Raw genomic sequence first — 27,409 nt, forward strand, 5'->3', positions numbered from 1 at the left:
GGGAAAAAAAAAAAAAGATAGTAAGGTAATATACAGAACACTGAAAAGTACATATAAGGTGAAAACAAGTGACACGACAGACCATGCCTATTACTCTGTGGTTCCTTTGATCTCCCCAAACACTATCACCCTCATGCCATGCCCAGAGGCAAGACATATAGAATCATAGGACTGGAAGGGACCTTGAGAGGTCATCTAGTCTAGTCCCTTGCCTCATGGCAGGACTAAGTATTATTGACCATTCCTGACAGGTGTTTGTCTAACTTGCCCTTAAAAATCTCCAATAATGGAGATTCCACAACTTCTCTAGGCAATTTGTTCCAATGCTTAACTACTCTGAACAGTTAGGAAGTTTGTCTTAATGTCCAACTTAAATGTCCCTTGCTGCAATTTAAGCCCATTACTTCTTGTCTTATCCTCAGAGGATAAGAACAACAATTTTTCTCCGTCCTTGTTATAACAACCTTTTACATACTTGAAAACTGTTATGTCCCCTCTCAGTCTTCTCTTTTCCAAACTAAACAAACCCATTTTTTTCAATCTTCCCTCATAGCCTGGACCGCCCCGGGGGTGGGGGCACAAGTGGGGCAATTTGCCCCGGGCCCCGCAGGGACCCCCATGAGAGTTTTTCGGGGCTCCTGGAGCGGGGTCCTTCACTCACTCTGGGGGTCCCGGAAAACTCACGGGGCCCGGGGGGTCCTTCTGCCCTGAGACCCGCCGCCAAAGTGCTGGGTCTTTGGCAGCAATTCGGCAGCAGGGGCCCCCTGCCACTGAAGACCCCAGGCCCCCTGAATCCTCTGGGCAGCCCTGCTCATAGGTCATGTTTTCTAGACCTTTAATCATTTTTGTTGCTCTTCTCTGGACTTTCTCCAATTTGTCCACATCCTTCCTGAAATGTAGCACCCGGAACTGGACACAATATTCCAGTTGAGGCCTAATCACCATGGAGTAAAGCGGAAGAATTACTTCTCGTGTCTTGCTTACAACACTTCTGCTAATACGTCCCAGAATGATGTTTGCTTTTTTTGCAACAGTGTTACACTGTTGACACATAAGCAATACATCTAACAGCATTGGCAATTGCCATGTAGGACTGACCATTTGAGATCCAGGAGAGATCAAACGTACAAATAGGAACTGGTATACTCTACAGACCTGTGGAAATGTGCAACTAAACCAGGGAGCAGAGCAAGGTAGGAAAATAAGCAAAAGGTTTACCCCATTTCCTGAGACTGGGGTGCTGGATACTAGGAAAGACAGCATAGAGGTGGGATGGTGTGGAGAACGGGGAGTAGCAGAAGATGTGAGAAAATTAACATAAACAAGGTGCAGGCTGCTATTTGTGTTACTGTAGCACCTAGGAACCCCAGTCATGGACCAGGATCCCATTGTGCTCGGCTCTGTACAAACACAGGACAAAGACAGTCCAAGCTCTCGAGAGTTTACAATCTAAGTAGAAGACAAGAGACACTAGATAGATATAGATATGCAGATGAGGGAGCACAAGGAAACAACAGAGCAACGTTGATCAAGTATGACAGGCAGTGGGCTCAGCATAACAATGGCCTACCCATTGTCAAATTTTTTGTAGGCATCGCACCAAAGGAGAGTTTTAAGTAGGGATTTGAAGGTGATAATGAGTTCGTTTTGTGGAGATTTACAGGGAAATCCTCCGAAGTATCAGGGGTGTCCTAGAAGAAAGTAGAAAGGTGCTTGTTTGAAAATTTAACAAATGGGCAATGGAGACTGGCATCATGAACTGATCGGAGGCAGGAGTTGACATCTCAGTAGTCAATAAGAGATGATAAATAGCATGGAGAATGACTGTTGTGGGTCTTGAAAGTGAAGATAAGCTATTTACATTTAATGCAATAGAGAAGAGAAGAGGGAGCCAGTGGAAGGATTTGAAGAGAAGAGTCACATGGTCAAAGAGATGAGCTAGAGAATGATCTTTGCAGAATGGACATGAGCATTCATCAAGGCCAGAGATCAAGATACAAGACTATGAAAACTTGGATGAGAGTTTTAGCTGTGTGAATAGATAGGAAAGGAAATATTTTTGACATGTTTTGCAAAAAGAATTGGCAAGATTTAGAAATAGCCTGGATGTAAGGACCTAGAGAGAGGTCCAAGTCAAAGATGATGCCCAGGTTACGGGCCTGAGTAACAGGCAGGATGATGATGTTGTCCAGAGTGATCGAGAAAAGTGGTGGAAGGAAGGCTTTGGGGGGGAAAGATTTAAGAGCTCTATTTTAGCTATGGTGAACTTGAGCTGATCGCTAGACATCCATAAGGAGATGTCAGAGAGGCAGGCTAAGTTTTTAGTTTTGACCAAGAGACAGGTTACTCTCATTGCCAGGGCAGCAAATCTCAAATGAGGTAAGATCTGACATATCAGTTGGCTAACTGACATATCAAATAGTAGTTATCAATAGGGAATCATTATTGAATGTGGTGTTTCTAGGGGTGTTCTGCAGGGATCATTACTAAGCCTAATGCTATTCAACATTTTTATCAATGATCTGGAAGTAAATGTAAACTCATGGTGTACAAAATTTGTGGCTGTCACAAAGATTGGCAGCGTGGTAAATAATGATGAGGCCAGAGCAGTCATATAGAGTAATGTGGATCACTTGTTAATCTGGGACCATATAAATAAAATGCATTTTTGTACACCCAAGTACAGCATCATACATTTAGGAACAAAGAATGCAGGTCATACCAACAGAATGGGGGACTGTACCCTGGAAAACAATATCTCTTAGACTACAATACTAGTGACTGTACATGTCTCCATGTACATTGTTGTGCCATAGCGCTCTCTCTCTCTCACACACACTCACCCCCCAAGTCCCTGAAGCATGAGTCTGGAAGAGAGTACAGGATGAGGAAGCTAGCATGCCTGAGGGCATGGGTATGCACATGCCTCCATTGTAGCATGGACCTGTACCCATGGTACAGTGTAGTGTGTGGACGGGGCAAGATCCAGATCCCAAGTTTCAGTATTCCTCCAGACCCATTCCTACAATGCAGTGAACCCTTTTCTGCTTGACCCTTACCACATCTATATAAAAGCCTTGTGACTCTGTTACCAGTGGTAGTAGCAAACTGGCTGACCACTTCAGAACAGTTTTCTGCTGCACTCTTCTGATGAGTACAGGTGAACATAGATCATGTTCTGATTCCAGCTGCATTGTCTGCCAAGCATACCTGGACGTGGATCACAATGTGCGGTTAGAGCAGCAGGAACATTCACCTGAGCTGGGAGATTTCAAGGAGGCTGGAGGAGGCAGGAATTTACAGCAGCCCCTGGTAGGCGAAAGATGTAATTGCAGTGCCTCCCCAACAGAATCTATTATTCTGGGGAGGGGTGGGGGGAGAGAATCTGCAGGGGACATGAATTCTGCACTTGCGCAGTTGCGCTAAATTCTCCCAGGAGTACAACATGCATCTTGGCCTTTAGCAGTATGATCATGTTTTTTCCCCACAGTGCATGTGATTCTTTTATTAAAAAGTGGTGAGGGGGCAAGGGGGAGGGCATGGGCCCCCGATTCCAGCACAGGAGAGCTCATTCAGACCCTGCTTACACATTACTACAGGTATCTTACTATTATATTAACCTCTGCTCCTTCCTAGGGGACTGCAGAAGTTTGAGACTGAAGGAGAGTGTAACAGTCACATTCCTGAACTGCTAAAAAGTATCAATATTGAGGCCTTTGGCAACACAGTTATGTTGCATGGAAGAATTTGTTAGCTTCCCTCAAAGGAAATAAAAATGTAATGCTACCCTTGCCTTTGAATTGGCAGGAATTTCCACTGCCAAATGAAAACCATTTCTGCAAGGAGGGCAGGAGCAGCACCCCAGAGACAGATGAAGAAGGACCATGGAGGTCCTGCGCAGTGGCATGGACAGGAGAAATCAGGAGCAGTTTGAGTTCCTCAAGGCTTGGGAGTATGAGACTCTTCGGCAGGAGAAGGCACTGATGAACCAGTTCCCAAAGCAGGATGCATGCCTCAAGGAATGGAATCAAGCCCTGATGTAGTCACTCATTCAGCTGGTAGCCAAACGAATTTAAGGCCCCACCAGCCAGGGCCACTGTGCCTCTCTGGGAACTGGCGCCATCTCCTTCTCCTCCTGCTACTTCTCCTTCAGCTGCTCCCCAGGGCTCTGTGGAGGTGGAGGACACAACCTCCTGAGTGACAGGGAAGATCCTTCAGGACTCCTGGCACAACACCCTCTACCAGCACCTGAAACCCCTTACAGGGGAACCCCCCTGAGCACGCAGGAGGGGAACAATGAGCCTGTGGCACTCTCTGAAACCCAGCTTGTGTCTGCCTCTTTAACTCCACACAGGAGATGTCCCTGCTGGGACAATTTTCCACTACCATTTGCAGGAGTATGGGGAGTGGGAGGGAAAGGACGAGGAAACAGGTTCACGCACATAATGTGTGCACATTGCTCAGGGAGCCTGGCCCATTGTTTTTGGATTTGCAGTTCTGTCAAGATTTCCCCCCCACCCCTTAATGTTCCATGGGTCACTTGTAACATTATTGTTCCCTTGACTTGTGTGTAGGCCCTCATTTCTAGTATGATCAGTGGGCTATTTTCTCCAGATTTGGCATCGGGCCCAAAAATACACAGCACATGACTGACTTCCATAAATCACTGCAGCCCTAACACTGCAAAGAATTCCCTCTCTCTCCCATGTCCACTCCCTGGGCCCTAAATATCATAATTTTAAAAAGCCCACCGACGGAATATGAAAAGTAAAGTGTGATCAGAATGCTGAATACTTTCACTAGCAGCAGAATTAAACATATAGGAAAAGTTTACATACATATCTTTGTGGCTTGGTTAATATATTAATTTAGTATACAGAAAAAGGAAACAATTAAATTAACAGTAAAGACATCAGACACCAAACAGTGCTTAAATGGCCCCTCCCTCCCCCAAACTCCAACAAACCTTGATCACTTTAAACATTGGGCGTAGTCAGGAATAACAGCTGATAAATGCTATAGGCAAGGCTATCAGTGAATAGTGAAAAGAAATATTCTGAAGCCCCTCACAACCACTTATAGAACTGTTTTTAAAGTGGTTTACAACTAATTGACTGTTCTTGATAAGGAACTTCTTAACAGAGGTGTTGCCATAATTGTGCAATGTTTTGTATTATGTTAATAGAACTGTGTCAGCACTCTCTGCACACAAACACATGGCTAAAGGTGTTAACCTTGAGGAGGTGCCCTCACACAATTGCCTATGGTCAATAGGTACAGAATGTTGGCTGTAGGAAATCAAAACCTACAAAAATTTATGTTGTCTCGCAATTCTATGCAAGTGTTCTCTAGTGCTTTAAAAGTGGCTCCTCAGGATGAGATAGTGACTTCTGCCTCTGCTGAGGGCACTATTTCCCTCCCTGTTGTTTCAGGATGTGAGACTATATAGCATCCTGGATTTCACTTGCCCAACAGGAACCAGGACTAGCGTTCACATGGATGGAATCCAGTTGTTAGTATAAGCTTTGCAAACTAGTTCTGTCCTGTCACTGTGCAGGTGTGGCAGAAGCACCCTAAAAGTGTGTGTGGGGGAGGGACCATAGGCGCCTGAATGATGGCCATGACTCTGGAGGCCCTGCCCCACTCCTCCTTCCTGAGCCCCTACCCCACCCCTTCTTCATGAGCCACCACTCGCTTCTCTCCACACCTCCCCCTGTTGCTCACCCTTATGACCAGTAAAGGGGGGGGGGAAGCGCATGGCCCTTCTGGCACATCTGGTCCTGTGCCTACTCCATACTGAACTATTTCCCTTTCCCTTCACATATGTCTTGAGGGGTACAGCATGTCACGATTATGCAAAGGGTGTTGGCCACAATGGCATCCAGACATTGTCAATGAGCTTTCAGCTGCCCAAATGCTCACTCTATGACCATTCTGCAGTTACTCAGTCTGTAACCAAATTCCCTTTTTGTTGGATCACTGATGTTGGGGTTTTGTTACATTAGCCAAGTTAGAAGTGGGTATATGGGGTTCCCCAAATTAACTGTTGGTACAGAAATACCTTAGAGAATCATGTGGTTTCTGGGGAATTAAGTCTCTTCTTCCCTTCTCAAGTACAGTTCCACTCTCTTGAGAGCCCTAGCATCATAAACCTTTCCTGTTTGTCCAGCATTGGTGTTCACAAACCTACCTGTCACCATTCCACACTGACCCAGCTTAGCCCCTTGCGAGCAGGCACAGTGTTACAGACAAGCCCTTACCCTGACCAAGGGGAAAATCAAGTATCAATAAGTCCAAACAGCCAGATAAGTGCTAAAGAGGCCCTTGTTGTGGAGGGTCTAATTTATTAGCAAAAAAGCCAATGCAGAACATAAACAAAACTTTCACCCCAACATCCCAGTGGGGTGACCAGGTCATTCTTAGTCCATGTTCCTCACCTGAGTCACATTCACCTCTACCCATGCTCTTCCTCCCTGGTTCCAGCCTTTACCCATGGTGTTAGGTCTCTTGCCCCTACAAGAGTAATGTTCTTCTCTGGAATCTGGGTTCCAGGGAGGTCTATCCACTGCAACTTTTCTCCAGGGACAGCAGGTGATCCTTGCCAGGCTGGGCTTGGAGGCATGAATGGTAAAGCCTTCTGTCTCGGAGGCTCTCCTCTCCAGTAGCTACTCTTACAGGCTCCCCAGCCTAACAGGTTCCCCAGAGAGTTTACCTTCTAGGTATTCAGCCCTCTGGCTCAGGTTCCTCTTGAGAGCTCCTCTCTATGGGAGCCTCTTGTCTCCCTCTGGAGTTTCTCTAAATGAGCTTGGCTAACCACTATTAGATCCAGGTGCTTATTTACTAATCAGCCACCAGGGCAGTCAATTATCCTACAACAAGAGTATAGACTACTTGTGTGCTCCAGAACTAGCTGTTCCAAGAAACATTCATTGCTTCTCCAAACTGGGTCCCAATATGACATTTGAACACAAGGGATGAATTTGGCTCTTTGGTAACTTCAGGGATTGACATGGATGTTCCCTATGGATTTTAACAGGCCTCCATTATTGTTTCACTATTTATACTATTCACTTAAGTCATGTAAATATGTAAATATTAGAAAATTGCTAGTAAATGAGGTTACATGGATCATGAAAATAAAAGCTTATTAGAATGTTAAATCATTCTCAGAAATAAAACTTTTCCAAAATGTTACTACACGTATGATTTCTGTTTACAGAACTTTGAATCACTTATTTATATTGCCTTGGACTGTTGCAGCTACATTTGAAGAATGCCTAACTTTCCATGAGTGATTAACTTTTTCTTATAGTATAAGTTGCTTATTTGATAGGTTATTCCATGCCTTTATGCAAATACACATCCACAATGTCTCATCTTTGAACTTTGAGTAGAACGTTTAGACGCACTCAGTGTTGGCCTAAATTTGCTGCCATTACAATTTACACACTCAAAATGCTGTAAAACATTAGCTATTTATGCCTCAAAACAGCCTGTGAGGTTGGTAGGTAATTATCACTATTTTAAAGATAGTAAAAGCTACTGGGGAAACTGAGGAAGAGATAGGTTATTTGACTTGCTCAAGGTCACACAGCAAGTCAGGGCATGTCTACACCGACAAAGTTACAGCGCCGGCAGTTACAGCACCTCTCAGAGTGTGCCGAAGGAACACTGCTGTTGTGTTCACACTGACAGCTGCCTGCGCAATAGTGTGTTCACACTTGTGGCGCTATTCGGAGCGGTGGACTCGGGGCAGCTATCCCACAGAGCACCTCTTTCTCTTTTGCTGCTGCTAAGACTTGTGGGAAGGCAGAAGGGGTCATGGGGCATCCTGGGTCCTGTCCCAATACCCCATGATGCATTGCTTCATATCCCAGCAATCCCTGTGCTTCCGTCCACATTTGGCGCCATCTTTCAACGGTTTGTGTACTGCGTGCCCTACCCTGCCTCTTTCTGGCTGCAAAAATGGATCCCAAGCTGTTGACAAGAATGCTGTTTGCACTGACCAACATGTCACGAGTGGCAGTGGAGTTATTCCTTAAACTACAAAGGCAAGAGGAGTGCGACATTGATCTTGCCACGCGTAGTAGCTATGACACGAGATTTCTTGTGGCATTCATGGAGGTGCTGACCATTGTGGAACACCACTTTTGGGCTTGGGAAACAAGCACTGAGTGGTGGGATCACATCGTGATGCACATCTGTGGGGACAAGCAGTGGTTGCAGAACTTTCGCATGAGAAAAGCCACATTCATGGAACTGTGTGATGAACTCGCACTAGCCCACGTAGCCACCGAGTACATTAATCGCAAGGGGTATTTCTCAATGTTTCTCCAGGCACTTGTGGATCACTGTGGGCATTTCACAGCCATTAACGCAGGCTGGTCCGGAAAGGTGCATGACACATGCATCTTTAGAAACACTGGCTTGTTCAAGAAGCTGCAAGCAAGGACTTTCTTCCCAGACCAGAAGATCACCATGGGGGAAATAGAAATGCCTGTTGTGATTCTGGGAGACCCTGCCTACCCCTTAATGCCGTAGGTCATAAAGTCATACACGGGGCAACTTAACAGCAGCAAGGAGCGGTTCAACAACAGGCTAAGCAAGTGCAGAATGATTGTGTAGTGTGCATTCGGCCGTTCAAAAGCCTGCTGACAATGCCTGTATGGGAAGCTGGACATGGCTGATGATAATATTCCTATGCTTATGCTTCCTATGTGTGCTGTGCACGCCATAATATTTGTGAAGGGAAGGGTGAAAGGTTCACTCAGGGCTAGACCGCAGAGGGTCAGAGCCTGGCGGCCAAGTTTGAACAGGCGAAGACCAGGGCTATTAGAGGGGCACAGCATGGGGCCATAAGGATCAGGGATGCTTTAGGCAGCAATTTGAAGCTGAAAATCACTAATATTTGTTGCTATACTTGGGATTGCAGTGCTTGTAATGCTAGGAGGTGATTGGTGCACGTGATGCAAGAAGGGGCCTTAACATAGTTGTATGTATGTTGCTTTGCAGTGCTCTTTTTGCTTTCACTTAATAGAATAAAGATTGCTTTCAAACACACACAATTCTTTTATTGAAAGATAACCAGAGGAGAGAGTCAAATGAAAAAAATCATCAGCAGGGAGAGGAATTGGGCGGGGGGTGGGACTGGAAGGAATGGGGGAATGGAAGGTCTCAAGAGGAGGAGGGGTCCCAAGATAGCTACAGATTTGTGTATGTCCAGGGATCATACCCAACCTTCTCCTTTGGAGTATGATGCAGTGGGTGCTGTACTTCAACAGGGCCAAACTGCAGAGGGATGGGTGTTGAGTGCAGTGGGTAGTGGATTCCACACTGCTGGACTGTGAGGAGGGAGGAGAGGAATGCTGTGGGTAGAGAGTGGAGCCAGGAGGTTGATAAGAGTGTCTTGGCAGTGGGTGGGGGAAGGGGGAGAGGGCGCATGGGAAAGAGTTTTGCGACAGCAGCTGCAGGAGAGGGTGGGCACGGGGCTGCTCAGTTTGAAGAGCTAGTATCTCCTGGAATGTATCCACTTGGTGCTCCATAACTGTTAAGAGCCGCTCTGTGGCTTCTTTCTGGTGTGCTGCATTCTTGTTTCGTTCCCTCTGACAATACCCAGATGCAGTACTGTGGCCTACTGTCTTTGGAAAATCTTTGAGGAAAGCATGCAAGATTGTTTCAGACCCATGGTTTACTTTTTCCCCAAAACTGGATAAACATACAAAACCTGCCAAGTAAAATCATTTACCATATATATATATATATATATATATATATGGAACTTCCATAATATTAAGCATTACACTCAGCTCTTTGAGCAAGGAAGCACATTGTGTCATTCTCCAGATAACTAATCAGGCTAACCTATTGAGTACTGATGGTCTTCTTTTAGGTTAATTTAAGGAGATCCCTCCTCAACCAGACCTCTACTGTAACCTAACATGCCCTGACCTCCCTCATTACCTCCAAATATACTATCTTTTTTTTTAGTAGGCCAATGCTCAAACCACTGAGCTATCCCTCCCCCCTTCTCCCCTCTTCTAAATGCCTTCATGTATTGTCATACCAGCTCCTTCTAGTTCCCTTTTCTTATCTCCCACTTCCTTGTAGTGCACATCTCAACTAGGGCTGACTGGAAATTTTATTTTATAAAAAAATTCAAGATTTCAACATTTGTTTTTGTTCCACATCAGAATGAAAATGAGACCTTTCAAAAAAAATGTCACAAAAAAACTATGACAGACCCACCCCAGAATAGCTGATAACCATTCCAGATGAGTTGTCTCATGCTAGGTGAGCCAATAACCATAGCTGGGGTGATACCAACCCCAGAATATCCAATAACCATCCCAAGAGTGTGCCCTAATCACTGGGCTATAGCCTCAATCTCTCACCAACTGGAGTTGTTCCACTTTATATTAATGATATAAAGGGGGGCGGGCAGGGAGAGGGAGAGGGAGAGAGAGCATTCATGCAAGGGAGAACATTGTTTCTATAGCCCAGTGATCAGGATACTCAACAGGTGTGTGGGAGATCCCAGTCCAAGTCCCTGCCGTGAATTAGGCAGAGCACGGACTTGAACGTAGATCTCCAACAATCCAACTGAGTGTCCTAATCACTGAACAATTGGATATTATGGAGGTGGGGTGTGTGCATACCTCTCTTGATTGAAATTCTATCTTTGATAAATGTTTTGTTGAAACCAATATGTTTCCACAAAAAGTTTTTGGTTTTGACAAATTGGATTTTCCTATGAAAAATGTTTTGTCAAAAAATTCCCAACTAGTTCTAATCCCAGCCTTCTTTCTCTCTCCCCATTTTAAAAATTATGTTGTTGGATCCAGCTTTTCTTCTACTGAGCTCCATGAATCCACTTTAAAACTCAAACACCTAAATTTTATATTGCACTCTAAAGTATATTCAAGCTCCAGTACTCAAGATTTAAAGTGAAAGTGATCAAGTCCCTCTGGAGAAATAGGTGAACCACATATTAGATTTTATTGAATAGATAAAAGTAACAAAATGCCAGAAACTTGTGAGGATTCTCAAGAAGAATGAACTTTAGCTATGAATCTTGAAACAATCTTTATTCACCCACTACTGGTAGTTACTCACCCACTACAGGTTTTATTTTTTCAGTTTTAAGAGTGTGTTTAGTGCTCATAACAATTAGGACCAACAAAATCTTGAGATTTGGATAGTGCAGACAGGATTATGCTGCAAGCTGCAGCAACATGCAGGGCATGCACACAGCAAGCACATCCAACCATTGGATGGAAGAACACTAATTAGCCAAGTCTGTTCTTGGGTCTGCCCTTTAATAGCCAAATACAACAAGTTTGAGTAATTTATACAGGTTGAACCTTTCTAGTCTGGTACCCTCGGGACCTGAGAATTTGCTGAGCCATGGGAGGTCAATATTGTAGTGAGCGGGTCTCTTTTTATTTTTATTTCGCCGAGGTGAATAAACGGAACAACATTTGCAACGCTGCCTAGCCAAGGCTTACCAGCACTCTTCATAACAAAGTGTAAGTGTTGTTACACACTTTTACTGTATTGGCATTCTCACTTATGTTAAGTGGCGCCTTATTACAAATGATGTTCTTTACAACATCTGAAAACAGTTTCCTAATAAAATAATTTGAAAATGAATAGGTTTTCCTGTAGATTTCAATACATACATTTACAAAGAAACCAAATTCTGATGGAAAAATTACATATGTCAAAATATCAATGAAGGAAGATAGATAACATAACAATATTAAATAGGAAATTACTTTCAGCGAATGTCTTGGGAAATGTAAGTAAGAGATAGATTTAATAAAGGGGGATGGAATAACTTGCTATTGGGTGTCACCTTGTATTTCATTTAGAAGTGTGGTTGTCCAACCTAGGAAGAAGTAGAAGTAACAGTTGCTGAGGTTTCAGACACCGATACTTTGTTCTTTTTCCTCACTTTACTTTTCACTTTGTTCCATATGTTTATTTCATACATTTGCATCATAAATATGACAAAGATGATGCCTCCTACTAATACAGCGGTTACTGTGCTAACAAGATATTGTCCTGGGAAGGCCAAAGGAGCATCATCAACATAAATCTGCAACAGAAAACATTTAACATATCCTTATATTGTCTTAGCCTAACTACTAAAATATTATATCAAAGTTTTAACATGTCCTTATTTATTATTTGTTAATACTGTTAGTGTGCTCAACAAAGAGAAAATAAAGGGAGATTCTGTTCCCTGGGAGCTGACAATCATAGGACCCCGTTCAGCTCCATTGAAATCTGCAGAAGTTTTGCCATTGCTTCAATGGGACCAATGTTGGGGATTAAATTAGACACCTAAACAGTTCAGATATAATATTTTGGACTACATAAAAGTGGGCTAACGTCAGATTATGCACATGCCTTCTTACTTTGATGTATTAACAAACCCGGATAGGCTTCACAGAAGGTTTACTAGGTCTGATTCATTCCGGGCATGACTCCACAAAAGAAGTTATAACAGGGATGAGTTTGGTTAGTATACTCTAGACTATCATTTTTTGTGAAGCATTATTTTGCATTTGTTATGCTCTGGACAGGCTTTTGTACAATATAAAAGGAAATACTTTTCTCCTACAGAGAACACTGATTTTAGATATTATTTTAAGGACCATAATGTCCTTTAATGCAGTGGTTTTCAAACTGCGGGTCGCGACCCAGTACTGGGTCATGGAATGTAAGGCACTGGGTCACGGAGGCTCTGGTCAGCACCACCGACCGGGCTGTCAAAAGTCCCATCAGCAGTGCTGCCTGGCTAAGGCAGGCTAGTTCCTACCTGTTCTGACACCGCGCTGTGCCCTGGAAGTGGTCAGCAGCAGGTCCGGCTCCTAGGCAGGGGGCCATGGGGCTCCATACACTACCCCTGCCCCGAGCACTGGCTCAGCACTCCCATTGGCCAGTTCCTGGGCAATTGGAGCTGGGGGGCGGGGGGACGGTGTCTGCAGGTGAGAGCTGCGCAAAGCTACTTGTGGGCCTCTGCCTAGGAGTCGGACCTGCTGCTGGCCGCTTATGAGGTGCAGGGCGGTCTGCAGTGCTAGGACAGGCAGGAAGCCTGCCATAGCACCCCCACTGCACTGCTGACTGGGAGCTGCCCGAGGTAAGCCCGCACCCCAACCCCATGCCCCAGCCCCAGCCCCAAGCCCCCACCCAGAACCCCTTCCTGCACCCCAAACCCCTCATCCCTGGTCCCACCCCAGAGCCTGCACCCCCAGCCCAGATCGCTAACCCGCTCCCACACCCTAACCCCCTGCCCCAGCCCAGAGCCCCCTCCCACACCCTGAACCCCTCATTCCTGGCCCCAGCTCACAGCCCTCACCCCTGCACCCCAACCCTCTGCCCCAGCCCTGAGCCCCTCCCACACCCCAAACCCCTCATCCCTAGCTCCATTGGGTTATGGGCATCAACAATTTTCTTCAACTGGGTCGCCAGAGAAAAAGTTTCAAAACCACTGTTTTAATGAATGCAATTTGCCATGGCTATGGCTGTAAATATATTCTAGCAATTGCTTCAGTGAAATAAGAGTCCACACTTAAAAAAAAAAACTGCAATCCTTTTACATAAAACTCCATGCTTTCAACCCTTTACTAGTTAGTTAATGTTTGTTAAGATCTTTGAAGTTGTGAAACAGTCTGTCTTAAACAAGTATAATATTTCTTTACACTCATCTCTCATAAAAATGGTTTCCTTGGCTAAATATTACATTATCTCTTCCTTCATCATCAGCTTCCTCTTAGAAATTCTGCTTAGCCTATGATTCATCTTGACCAGCTACACAGAGGTAAAATTACATCTTGACATGATTACACTAGGACTTTACAATGTGTTACCTATCTTGCTGTAAAAAAAACAAAAAACAAAACACCTATTTTTCCAATATGTCATTGATGTCTATCAAATCCTAACTATAATTCTTAAAGATATAAAAGCTGTTGCTATCTAATCTGACCACCTAAGTATTTCTAACACACTCATGACCATAATATCCAGGCACAAATTTATGGTCAGTAAATTTAATCTTTCTTTCTGGGTTTTCCATCACTGAAATTGCTTTGGTTCTCTAAGCAGCTGCATTGGAAGACTGGCAAAACTGCCCTAAAAACTTAGTTCTTAATCAAGCAGTGCCATGAACTGAGCTGCGTTAGGAACATAGCAACAGATTGTACTCATGATCTGAAACCCTCTCTGCTTTGCCCTTTCTTCCTGACTGTCACCACCATCACCAGCCTCCTCACTGCTCACTAACCTAAGGGTCATCTTTGATTCCTTCCTTTCTCTTGACCCGCACATCAAGGCTATGTTCAAACCCTGCCACTTCTGCCTCCATCACATTTCCAAAATCTGAACATTTCTTTCTGCGCTAATGCTCTGACCCCGGCTCTCAGCATCTTCCATGTTCACTACTGCAACCTCTTTTTCTCTGGCCTCCCTCATATTCAAATCAGCCCCCACCCTTCCCCAGTCTGTACAAAAAGCAACTGCTAATGTCCATCTTCCTTGGCCATGGTTTTGACCACATCATCATCCCTTCTTTGGATCCTTCCTACCATGAGGTTCTCACTTTCAGGGGTGCTGGAACAATTTGTAGAGTGCGGGTGCTGAGAGCCATTGAACCAAACTGTAAACCCTGTCTATGATGGAAACCACTTCAAGCCAGGGGGTGCGGCAGCACCCCCAGCACTCCTAGTTCCAGCACCTATGCTCACTTAGCCACTGTATCAAGTTCAAGTTTCTTGTTCTTCCTTTCAAGACCAGTTATGGATCTCCCTCTCCCTACCTATCTGCTCTGATCTCGGATTGCATCACTCCCTGCCTCATCTGCTCGTCCAGTGATGCCAGCTTCAAGGTCTCATATTCAGCTTCTCAGACAGATGTCTATACACTTTCTTCCACTTTGTTCTTTAAACAGGGAATGCTCTTCCTAAACTGATTCATAAAGCCACTACTCATCCCTTTTTACAAATCTCTCTCCTAGACCCATCTCTGTCGCAACACCTACAACAAATATTCCAGCATAGAACAGCTAGGTTCAAAGCTGGGTGGGGAAGCACAGTGAGAAGATGGAGTGGGGAAATGTATTTTTGTAAATAAAAACAATTATGTAGAAGTTACAGAAACATAGAAGTGTAGGACTGGAAGGGACCTCAAGAGGTCATCTAGTCCAGTCCCCTGCCCTCAAGCCAGGACTAAGTAATAACTAGACAATTTCTGATAGGTATTTGTCTAAACTGTTCTTAAAAACCTCCAGTGATGGAGATTCCACAACATCCCTTGGCAATTTGTTCCAGTGCTTAACTACCCTGACAGTTAGGAAGATTTTCCTAATGTCTAACCTAAACCGCCCTTGCTGCAATTTAAGCCTATTGCTTCTTGTTCTATCCTCAGAGATTAACTAGAACATTTTTTCACCCTCTGCCTTGTAACCTTTTATGCACTTGAAAACTGTTATCATGTTCCCCCCCTCCCCCCCAGTTTTCCCTTTTCCGGACTAAACAAACCCATTTTTGTCAATCTTTCCTCATAGGTCATGTTTTCTAAATCTTTAATAATTTTTTCTCTCCTATGGACTTTCTCCAATTTGTCCATATCTTTCCTGAAATGTGACACCCAGAACTGGACACAATACTCCAGTTGAGGCCTTATCAGCACGGAGTAGAGCAGAAGAATTACTTCTTGTGTCTTGCTTACAACATTCCTGCTAATTCATCCCAGAGTGATGTTTGCTTTTTTTGCAACAGTGTTGCACAGTTGACTCATATTTAGCTTGTGATACACTATAACCTCAGATTCCTTTCCTAGCTAGTCATTTCCAATCTTGTATGTGTGCAATTGATTGTTCCTTCCTAAATGGAGTACTTTGCACTTGTCCTTATTGAATTTCATCCTATTTACTTCAGGCCATTTCTCCAGTTTGTCCAGATCATTTTGAATTTTAATCCTATCCTCCAAAGCAGTTGCAACCCTTCCCATCTTGGCATCATCCACAAACTTTACAAGTGTACTGTCTATGCCATTATCTAAATCATTAATGAAGACATTGAACAGAACTGGACCCAGTGGGACCCAATTTGACATGGGCTTCCAGCTTGACTGTGAACCACTGATAACTACTCTCTGGGAATGGTTGTCCTACTAGTTATGCACTCACCTTATAGTAGATCCATCTAGATTGCATTTCCCTAGTTTGTTTATGAGAAGGTTATGCAAGACAGTATCGAAAGCCTTACTAAAATCAAGATATACCACATCTACCGCTTCCCCCCCATCCACAAGGCTTGTTACCCTGTCATAGAAAGCTATTGGGTTGGTTTTACATTATTTTTTCTTGACAAATCCATGCTGACAGTTCCTTATCACCTTAATATTTTCTAGGTGTTTGCAAATTGATTGCTTGATTATTTTCTCCATTATCTTTCTAGTAAAGTTAAGTTGACTGGTCAGTAATTCTCTGGGTTGTCCTTATTTCCCCTTTTATAGACTGGCACTATATTTGCCTTCTTCCAGTCCTCTGGAATCTCTCTCATCTCATGAGTTTTCAGAGATAATTGCTAATGGCTCAGATATCTCATCAGTTAGCTCCTTGAGCATGCTAAGATGTATTTCCTCAGGCCCTGGTGACTTTAAGACATCTAACTTGTCTAAGTAATATGTAACTTGTTCTTTCCCTAGTTTAGCCTCAGATCTTACCTCATTTTCACTATATTAGATGTCCAATTGTTACTATCCTTTTGGGTGAAAACCGAAACAAAGAAGTCATTTAGCACTTCTGCTATTTCCACATTTTCTGTTATTGTCTGTCCCTACTCATTGAATAACAGGCCTATCCTGTCCTTGGTCTTCCTCTTGCTTCTAATGTTATTTGTAGAATGTTTTGTTGTTGCACTTTATGTCTCTAGCTAGTTTAATCTCATTTGGTGCCTTGGCCTTTTTAATTTTGTTTGTTTTGTGTGTTCATATTCATCCTTTGTAATTTGACCTAGTTTCCACTTTTTGTAGGATTCTTTTTTGAGTTTCAGACAATTAAAGATCTGCTAGAAGAGCCAGGTCTCTTGCCATACTTCCTATCTTTGCTGCGCAGTGGGATAGTTTGCTCTTGTACCCTTAATAATGTCTCCTTGAAAAAGCGCCAACTCTCTCGAACTGTTTTTCCCCTTAGACTTGCTTCCCATAGGATCTTATCTACCAACTCTCTGAGTTTGCTAAAGCCTGCCTTCTTGAAATCCATTATCTTTATTGTGGTGTTTTCCCTCCTACCACTCCTTAGAATCATGAACTCTATCATTTCATGATCACTTTCACCTAAGCTGCCTTTCACTTTCAAATTCTCAGCCACTTCCTCCCTATTTGTCAAAATCAAATCTAGAACAGCCTCTCCCCAGTTGCTTTCTCCACCTTCTGAAATGAAAAATTGTCTCCAGTGTATTCCAAGAACTTGTTGGATAATCTGTGCCCTGCTGTATTTTTTTCCCAAACAGATGTCTGTGAAGTCGAAATCCCCCATCACCACCAAGTCCTGTGCTTTGACTGATTTTGTTAGTTGTTTAAAAAAAGCCTCATCCACCTCTTTTTCTTGAAAAGGTAGTCTATAGAAGACCCCCTACCATGACATCACCCTGGGTTTTTTTAACCTTGTTTAAACTTACCCAGAGACTTTCAACAAGTCTGTCTCCTATTTCCATCTCAAACTCAGTCTGAGTGTATATATCCTTGATATATAAGGTAACGACTCCTTCCTTTTTTCCCTGCCTGTCCTTCCTGAGTGAGTTGTACCCTTCTATACCGACATTCCAGTCATGTGTATTGTCCCACCAAGTCTCTCATATACACTCTCTCTCCCCACCCTTAATAGATCATTTGTCTTCTTTGACTATGGAGCAGGGATTATGTTTCTATTTTATGGATCTGTATATCACTCAGCATAATGGAGCCCTGATCCTGATTTGGGCCTCTAGGTGCTATGTTGCCCCTCTGTAAAATGGGGATAATGATATTGACCATTTCTTAAAGCGCTTTGAGATCTATGGATAAGCGCTATAGAAGTACTCATGTATTATTATTGTTAGTAGTAGTAGTTACATAAAATAATGAATAATTAATAATATGCACATAAATCGGACCCTCTGCATGTGCAGCTCTTTCACTCCACATGGAAAAAGGGTCAGCTGCCTCAGCAATAGCATTCCACTTGGAGAGTTCTCTGCACATGTGGGCATCTGCAAGTGGGAATGTAACCCATGTGCCTAATAGGGAGATAGCTCTTTAAGAGACTCATTGGGGGAGGTAGAAGTGAGTAGCGTCTGGATCATTGTTGCTCGGCAGATTTAGCACTCCCCATCCAGAAGCTTCTGGATTTGGTGTGGAAGTTTTGGGTATGCTCCAATAGGTTCCATGTTGCTGGGGTCAGATTCCATGAGGGCAAGCAGTCAGGGCAGCTGCTTTACAAAGGGCCATGTCCCTGTATGAGTTAAGAGAAGCTGAGGCCAGGAGCAGAAAGCAGGCGGTTGTCCCTAACTCTGAAGCATTTTGCAGCAGATTAGTGATATTGTTAACCCTCTAAAAGGGAAGCATGGGCAATGTCAATTACAGCAAATTTTATTTATATTGTATAGAAAATTAATTATAGCAAATTGGGAGGGAAAATAACTTCTACTTTAGTTGTATGCTTTGAATGTTGTTTTGATTTTCGCTAAATTGTTCTAGTTAAATTGTCTCAACTAATATGATTCACCAACTTTTCTTTAACTGTAGTAATGGGGAAAGAGTCATTTATATTTTGTTATTCTCAGTTTTGTATTTTCTTGTAACAGGGTTTTCTTTAAATCTATACACTTAACTGAGTGATTGGTTAATCAGTTAGCTGACTGGTTAACAGTGATTTCAGCAGAAGAAGAGTCTGCATGGATTCCAACTGAATCTTCCTATAAACAAGTGGAGGGGTGTATAGATTTGTTGATCAAAAACTGTAACTGAGACTTAGGTGAACTAAACCTAAGCTTTTGGGGACTGAACTGTTCAGATCTCAATTTTTTTTCTTTATTTATATTTATGTAAAACTGTGAAGATAACATCTGTGGATTATAAAATAGCCATGTTATGCTGTAAAAATTAGATTATAAAATCTTACTATAAAGAAACAAAGTTATTTAATTAAATTCATTTCTTTAGTTCCTTTTGGGACTTGAATGTGGGGAGGTTGACCCTGTGCAATCTTTGCTGAAAATCCTTAGAGACTGAACTCTGGGTCTCCAGCTACTTTTCTATGGGAGTTGGGGTTTTTAGGCATTGAAGAAGGGCAATGAAGTAAACTCTGGCCCACCCAAAGGTTACAGGAAGGGGACTGGAGATTGTATTAATTTGCATTCATTAACTTTCCATGCCTTTTGTAATCCCTTTTGAAGTGTGAATTCTGGGAATGAGTAGGCCAGGCACCATACTGACCAGAGAGCCAGGACAGAGCTGCAGGAGTCCCATACCTGCTGCAGAGAAGTAGTGGCTTAGTATGGATGGGACAGTGTTCCCATTTGATACTTGCTTTCTTCCTCTGGCTTAGGACCACCAAAAGTGGAATGGCCAGCTATATAAGGAAGCTGAAACTCACTTTTTATTGCCAGTATCTACTTCCTGTTAATTTGCTCAGTCACTTGGAATCTGGTCATCCTCAGCTGCCATCGTGCAACTCCTATATACCTCCTTTGGAGAGCTGCAGGGCCCAGAAACTTCCATAAAATGCGGTGGAAATTTTAGATTCTGGGACACATCTGAGGAAGACCAGTTGTGTGAATGGCAGAATGTGGGGGGCAGTATCCCTGTTCTACAAACTGTGTAAATCCAAGTTTACCAATCACCTTTTGTGATAGCTCTTCTCTTTCATTTGAAATGCTGTGATCATTTTTTTAAAGTGACATTTGTTAAAATTATGGGGTATTTACTGTACCTGAAATTCATCAAGTAGATTACAAAAGGAGACTCCAGGAATAATTGCTACCCTGAAATGAAAAAGCTCAGACCCCTGTGAAAACAAAACAAAACAAAACAGCATTGATGGAGCTCTTGTTTTAAGAACAAAATTTGTTTAATTAAAGAAAATACATATTGAAGGCCCCGTTGAGCAGAAACATGCACAGAAAGCATTTTCAACTGCATGCAAAGTTGGCAAAAGTAAGAGCAACTAGTGAGGGACAAACCTATCTTGCTTGCAGATGCAGTAAGGCAGGGGATTAATTGGGGCCATCAGTGGGCTGACAATCTTCCTTTAACGGTGTGTTATTTCTTGATTGTGGTGTGCATCAATGTAAAATTGACATGGGGTGGGGAGCAGACCATGAGGAGAGCCACTGCAAACCGCTTGTTTTCTCCATAGGTTGCTCCTAAAATCTGGAGGGTCATCTTCATTTCCCTCATTATCAGAGAAGACTCAGCAGCAGGACAGCATGGGGGCAAAGGGAACAGAATACTCTTGTCTACTTCCAATTCCACTTCAGAACAGCTGATGTGGAAATCAAAAGACTGAGTATTTTCCAATCCCATTAGCACGCTAGGACAAATTAGAGTGTTTTTTACATTTTGAAGGGGCAGAGGACATGCATTCTGCTGCTCCAAAACATGCAGAGCAGATTGCTCTCAGAAAGTGGCATCTCTAAGTAGATTTACTAGGAAATGGGGCCATAACTGGTCCCCTGAATACCTCACTAGGAGATGCCAATGCTGGTTTCTGCTTCCATAAATGGCCTAGTTCTGAAAGGGCAATCTCACTTCTGAAAGAAGTTAAGTGAAAAACCAAGTGCTAATCTTAGCCCCAGTATAAATGGCCATAAATTCACTGGAGTTACACCTGGGCTGAATTTGGCCCATACTCTTTTATACAGAAGAAAAGTGTAGGACTCTCCCAAACACACCAAAATCTTTCAAAATTTAATTTTTAATCTGTGTTTAATATTATTTTAATATTTTTATTGAAAACTTTAGAAGAAAGCAAAAAAGCTAAAATACGCAAAGCATATTTTTAATAAAATGCTACTGCATTTTAATAAAATTATTTAAAAAAGCATTTTGGAAGAAAGGGCTGCTAGAGTACTAGGCAGGAGAGCTGTTTGAGAATTTTTCATTAGAATGATTTTTCAACTGAAAACAAAAATAAAAAGTTATGCCAATATTTTTGATTTTCCATAGAAAAAATGAAATGAAATTTTTTTGGACTCAGTTTAACCAGAATTAGAATTTTTTGTTTACTGAACTGCCCCAAAACATTTAACTTCAGATCAGTTAATAAAAGATATAAACTGCATTTCCCTAGCACATAGCCTTATGGGAGTTGTAGACTGATTCCCTGGAAGACTACATCTCCCACAATGCAACGTGGATCCAGCTCACCAAGCTAGGGAAATGAATTTAATGTTGATCTGACTTGAGAGAAGCTTTTGGGTCATTTCCACAAAACAAAATGAAACATTTAGATTTCAGAAATGTCAAAATGTTTTGATTCGATCAAAAATGAAAAATATTGAAATAAAACATTTTGAAGTTTCTGTAGTGAAAATTTTCAGCAAAAAAATATTTTCCATTCAGCAAAAAAAAATAAAAAAAAATATATAGGATGAAACTTTGAAATTTCTATTTCAGGATTAAAACAAATGTTTTCAAAATGTTAAGGCCAGAAGGGACTGCTGTGATCATTTTGTTTGACCTCTTGCATAATACAAGTCATAGAACTTCCCCCAAAATTTCTTATGGGATAGAACTGAAATTCCAAATTTTGCTCAGCTCTAATATGCAGTTTTGATATTTAAAAGTTTAGGCAAAATATTCAAAAGTGGCTTTGAAAGACTGTACCCAGAATTTTGTATACCAGGAGCAATTTAGAGGCTTACTAAAACTGCTTAGAAAACATAATCTATGGATAGATTAGATTAGATAGATATAATAGATTAGATTGATAGATCAAATATGCCGTTATTTAGTAATCAGGATTTTTTCCAAAGGAACATCTTGGTGACTGCATATACAACAGGCTGCTGAAATAAGTGATGGTAAGGTCTTGAACAAAACTTATAAAGTAACATAGTCAAAAGGATCATATATGAAACAACTACCAAATACTTTCTTTACTATTTAAAGGATTAGCGCCTTTAAAGGCTACATATGGTATGGTCATAAAATATAAAAGACAGTTTATCCAGATTACAGATGGGTCTGATCTATGAACGGGTGTGCTTGGATCTGGGTTTTATATGGAAAGGAAGTTTGGATTCAGAACAGAACTGCCCCAGAGTTGAATGGTGTTTGGATATGTAGTTTCGATTCATGCCTTTTTTGTCCAAAATATTTATTTTTATCTGAAATAAAAAAAAACAACTTACATATATGTTTAGGGCTAGGGCTTCTGGATTATACAGTGTAATGTTGAGTTTATCAGCTAAATACGCTCTCATTTTTAACATGCTTGGTGTTTCATTGGTACCTGTAAAACAGTAGAGTTATTCCATTTTTTCTTTCCCCCACATTTTTTAAATAATTCCATTTTCTATATTACGGGTAATATAGGTTCTATGACTCGCAGACAGACAAGGGAAGAGGAGTGTTTTAGCCCATTTAGTCTAAAGGCCTGTCTCTGTGAGATGGTGAGAGCTTCCTGTGAGATGCTAAGTACCATGAACTTCCATTAAAGAAAATGGGAGCTAGGGGCCCTCAGTACTAGGAGAGGTGCTCAGAATCTTGTAGGATCCAGCCTTTATGAATCACTCACATATCCTTGAGTTTCTGAGCATCACAGAGAAAGGATAATTAGGACAATTTTTGCCTCCTTGTTTAAAAAAAAACCAAACCAAAACAAAAAACTCTCCCTTTTCTTGAAAAATTTCCCTGCAACCACAGAAACATACAGACTGGGGACTCCAATTATACAGTATTACAAAAAGCAAAATAAAGGAACATATACCTCTACCCCGATATAACGCTGTCCTTGGGAGCCAAAAAATCTTACCGCTTTATACGGGAAACCACGTTATATCGAACTTGCTTTGATCCACCAGAGCACGGAGCCCTGCCCCCCTGGAGCGCTGCTTTACCACGTTATATCCGAATTCGTGTTATATCAGGGTAGAGGTGTACTTTAAGGTTGCTGTGGCAGATACTGCATGCAGTTGCACTATCTTTGGAGACCTTATCGTATAAAGTTTACAAATGTTTATGTATTATTGTAGGCCAAAGATTGTATGCAATTCCATGGGACAAGGTTATCAGAGCTCCTCCAGGAACTCAGAACGTGTGTGTGTGTGTGTGTGTGTGTGTGTGTGTGTGTGTGTGTGTGTGTGTGTGTGTGTGTGTGTGATCACTACAGTCCCACAGATTGTAAATAGCTCCAGAGGAGTACTCTCTAATGGGGTGGTTTGCAAATACTGGGTTAGGGCTGAGTTTAAAAAGACTTGTGTGTGTCTCTTGCATTTGATTCAAAAAAATGGTCAGGACCTTAGGTCCTAGAGAGGACCCCAGCCCTTTCTGAAAAGTTGGAAAGACTTTGGCTTACTAGTGCTCATAAGATTTCTAGTTGATTTCTGGAATGTTTAGTGCATGTTTAAATCTGTTCATTGATTTTTTTTATATGTTTTCTCTGTGATGCTTTTGGCTAAGAATAAATGTACTTTGCTTTGGAAGAGCTGTGTGGTCACTGGTAAAAACATTGTCCTTGGACAATGCTGGCCATTAGGTGACCTGGCCTGCTGGGGATATTACAGTGGATGGCATGGGCTGTGCAGCCCTAAAACACCTTATCAGGAGGGAGAAAGAGGCACCGGTCTCCACCTAAGAGACGTGATGGCTGGGAGCCTGAAATCTTAAGTGGGTGCCCTCGAGGGACCATGGAGGGGAAATACAGGTGCAGTTATCCTGAAACACTGACAGTTGCTACAGATGACAACTTCAAACTAAAGGGCTTTACACTTTAATACTTATATAGGCTAGGCTGTGTACCGAATGAGAGCAGCATATTAAGCTGCTAGGATATGTGTGCCGCCATAAAGATTCCTCTACCTGCAGCACCAAATGGGAACTCTGAGGGGCGGATTTTCCTCTCACTTACATAGTGGAAATCAGGTTTTCAGATTTTCTGATTTTCACCAAAATCAATAGGGTTCTGCCCTCTGAGGGCTACAGCATTCCCTAAAATGTTGCAATGCTCTTATCTTATGCGGAATCACAACCCTTCAAACCAAAGTGTATGTGATTGCTAAGGACCCAGCAGGATTGTCTGCTGAAACAGGTGTGGAAGTGGCAGGAATGCAGTCTCTATCTTGAACCTCAATGACCTGGCCTCCAAGAGCACCACCCTCTGAGAACTTCAAAGTGCTTTCCAGGCCTGAGGGGATTCCCTCTAGGCCAACAGGAGACAAAGGAAAATGAGATTCATTACAGACAGTTCCTGCTATTTTGAGCCCCTCCTGCTCCTCGGTATGTCCCTGACCTCCCCACCACTCAGACTTGCAATCTCCACGCAGCCTTTTACTCCATCGTGTCACCTAGCGGTAGGCCGCTATTGAATCCCCTCTATTCTCCATCCCCACCCCTCAACCTCTGCTCCCTGCCTTGGTCATCTCTTCATTTGATTCCGGCATAGGATTACCAGATAGCAACTGTGAAAAAATGGGACAGGGAGTGGGGGATAATAGGTGCCTATATAAGAAAAAGTCCCAAAAAACAGGACTGTCCCTTTAAAAACGGGACATCTGGTCACCCTACTCCTGCGGCCCTCTCTTCTCTGGCCTCAGTACCTCTCCTCTTGCTCCCCTCAGCTTAGCTAAAATGCTGCTGCTAAAATTATCTTCTTCCCTTGCCACTCTGCTCATGTCACTCATTTTTTTAGATCCCTGCACTGCCCTCCCTGATACTTCTGCATCAAGATCAGACTTCTCTTCACTTGCTAGGACCTACCCAGCTCCACTCCCTCCTGTATCTCCTCCTGCTCCCCCCTCACTCACCCAAGACTCTCTCCTCACCTCCCCTTTGTATCCACCCCATCACCTTTATTCCCCATTCTGTGCAGAAGTATGTCCATAGTTCCATATATCATGTGACTGCCCCTCCTCCTTTTTAATCCTCCTCCCCAGAGCTCACTTCTTCCAACAGTGCCTCTGGAGAGATTCTTACATACAATGTTACAGACAAGCAAGAAGAAATGCAAGAGAGTTGAGTGTAAGGTGAGTCACCTAATATTTCTCTCAATTTTTTTTTATTTATAATATGGTGCCTCAATTTTAATGAATAAAAATATTATTTTTGTTGTTCCACAGGTTTTCATGCTTCTTGATAGACAAAGAGAAAAATATGGTTCCTGCCCTGAGGAGGTTAGAAAATAAATTATACTGATACCCCAATGAATAAAAACAAATCATAGTGAAAGTAGGAAAGCAAGAGAAATAACAGAAAACAAGGGAAAGGGAATAATATTCTTGCAGAAGCATTATTTCATTATTTATATACAATTGTTCTTAAGCAATGCTCAGAAAGGAGGTTGGTTCCCAGGTATTTTGCTACTATATATGGCCCAAACAGAAATGATTTAATGGCAATTTTGTTCAATCGTTTCTTTTAGTAATGGTAATGGATTAACCTAGGCACCTAATATGTTTGATTACACTCTGCGTCCTAATTTGGACAAATTTAAATCCTTCTGTTCTAATATTATGATGCTAATTTTTATTTGATTACAATAGCTCTCAGAGAACCAAATCAGGATCAGGACCCATTGGACTAGGCTCTGTACAAATACACTTAAAGCCAGCGGCCCTGCCTTGAACAGCTTGCATAATTTTTAAATTTGAAAATCCGTGGGTGAAATCCTATCTACTGTGAATTTTGCCATTGACTTCTATTGGGCCAAAATTTCAATAGCTCTAACCCTGCAGTACCTCAGGCAAGTAAAACTCCCATAGTCTTCAATGTGTCTGTGGAAGGAGACTGCCCAATTGGGTCCTATGCGATACTTTAAATGTTAGGGGGTTGAATCCTGCTCCCATTTAACTCAATGGTAAATGAGTGGAAAGAGCCAGCAAAACAGCCTGGCTGGGGTTTTACATTTGCCTCTTGCATCTTTTACTCTGTCTTTTTAACAGTGAAATCAGACAATGCTCAGTATCACAACCCTCTGCTGTCCTACTTGACCCTGAGACAGATCTGGTACATACATCAGGGTCTAAACAGGAGTCCTCGCCTGGATCCGTTAAGAAAACAGATGAGAAAGGAAAGGTAAACTTCCAGCAGAAATGCCCATTTAGAGAGGTCTTACAGATCTTAACATTTGTTCCTAGTCTTGTCTGTTATCAAAAAGAACTTTTCTGCAAATCCTCTATCCATACCTGCAACTTCCCAGTTTGTCCTATGGTTAACCTCTGTGACTGTGACAAAAAAAGGAGATGCCAGTGGTGTATATTCATTCTCACTGTCAACTCTGAAATGGATTGGAAGTCTTGTAACTGGATATTTCATCCTCAAAGCCTAAAATTGAAGTTGTATATTGCTATTTAGTTAAATTTAAAATAAAAGATTGTTTTGCTTCTTTAATTCACTCATTAAATATTGAAGCCTCACTGTGATGGGGGTGACTATCCCATACAGATGAACAAAGGTTAACAGGCATCTGAGAGCTCAGTTAGCCCACTCTGATGCACCTGAAGGATGTGTCAGAGTTGATTTGTTATTAGACCCAGCTGGGGATAAGTGGATAAAAGAAGGAACTGAAAGCTAGAGGGGAGGATCCCAGACAGAGAAACCAGGAGAGAAAAGGTAGTGAGTTCCCTCTCTGGGAAGGGCCTGGGGAAAGCAGATGGAAGAAAGCTACAGGGATGGAATTAATCCCAGTGGTGGGCCCTGGAAAGGCAGCATGGCACAGAGGAGTCCTGAAAGCAGGACTGGCTCTAGGGACCAGCAAACGAAGCACGTGCTTGGGGCGGCACAATTCCAGGGGTGGCATTCCGGGAGGGTTTTTTTTGCTTCGGCATTGCGTTCTCTGAGTTTTTTTGTTTTTGTTTTGCTTTGGCAGTTACGGTCTCGGAGGTTTTTGGTTTTTTTGCTTGGGGCGGCAAAAAACCTAGAGCCAGCCCTGCCTGAAGGAGTGGTGTTCAAGCAGAGAAAGGAGGAGCTGGGAAGGCCTAGAGAGAAGCTAGAGGGCTGGTTAAACAGAGGAGAGACTGTGTGGGGATGCTGGGAAGTAGCACAGGAGGAATCAGAGATAGGATGGGCCCAGGGAAATAGCAGTATGTCTGAAGAAGACCGAGCTACTTAAGACAGGGTCCTCTAGGCCAGAACACAGAGCTGAAGGTGTGCTTGAGTTCTCCAATCAGCCCTGAGGAAAGCATGTGCAAGCCTGATAGAAGGA

The 27,409-nt window shown here is 42.6% G+C and overlaps 1 protein-coding gene across 2 annotated transcripts in view; it reads right to left on the reverse strand.

The window, feature by feature from the left end:
• Positions 1-11,030: 11,030 nt before the first annotated feature.
• CATSPERB (cation channel sperm associated auxiliary subunit beta) overlaps positions 11,031-27,409 on the reverse strand; it is a 77,515-nt gene continuing 61,136 nt past the window's right edge. The window contains exons 17-20 of one of the 2 annotated variants that reach the window (XM_065595623.1): positions 26,391-26,529; positions 22,401-22,501; positions 19,979-20,053; positions 11,031-12,097 (exon numbers count right to left, since the gene is read on the reverse strand). In XM_065595623.1, coding sequence (XP_065451695.1) covers positions 11,888-12,097; positions 19,979-20,053; positions 22,401-22,501; positions 26,391-26,529 — 525 coding nt within the window. In that variant the 3' untranslated portion in view covers positions 11,031-11,887. Of the gene's footprint in view, positions 12,098-19,978; positions 20,054-22,400; positions 22,502-26,390; positions 26,530-27,409 lie in introns of those variants that run through there. The other variant, XR_010601140.1, reaches the window with a different exon arrangement.

This window comes from Chrysemys picta, chromosome 4 (assembly GCF_011386835.1).
Source record: "Chrysemys picta bellii isolate R12L10 chromosome 4, ASM1138683v2, whole genome shotgun sequence".
Classification (NCBI taxonomy): domain Eukaryota; kingdom Metazoa; phylum Chordata; order Testudines; family Emydidae; genus Chrysemys; species Chrysemys picta.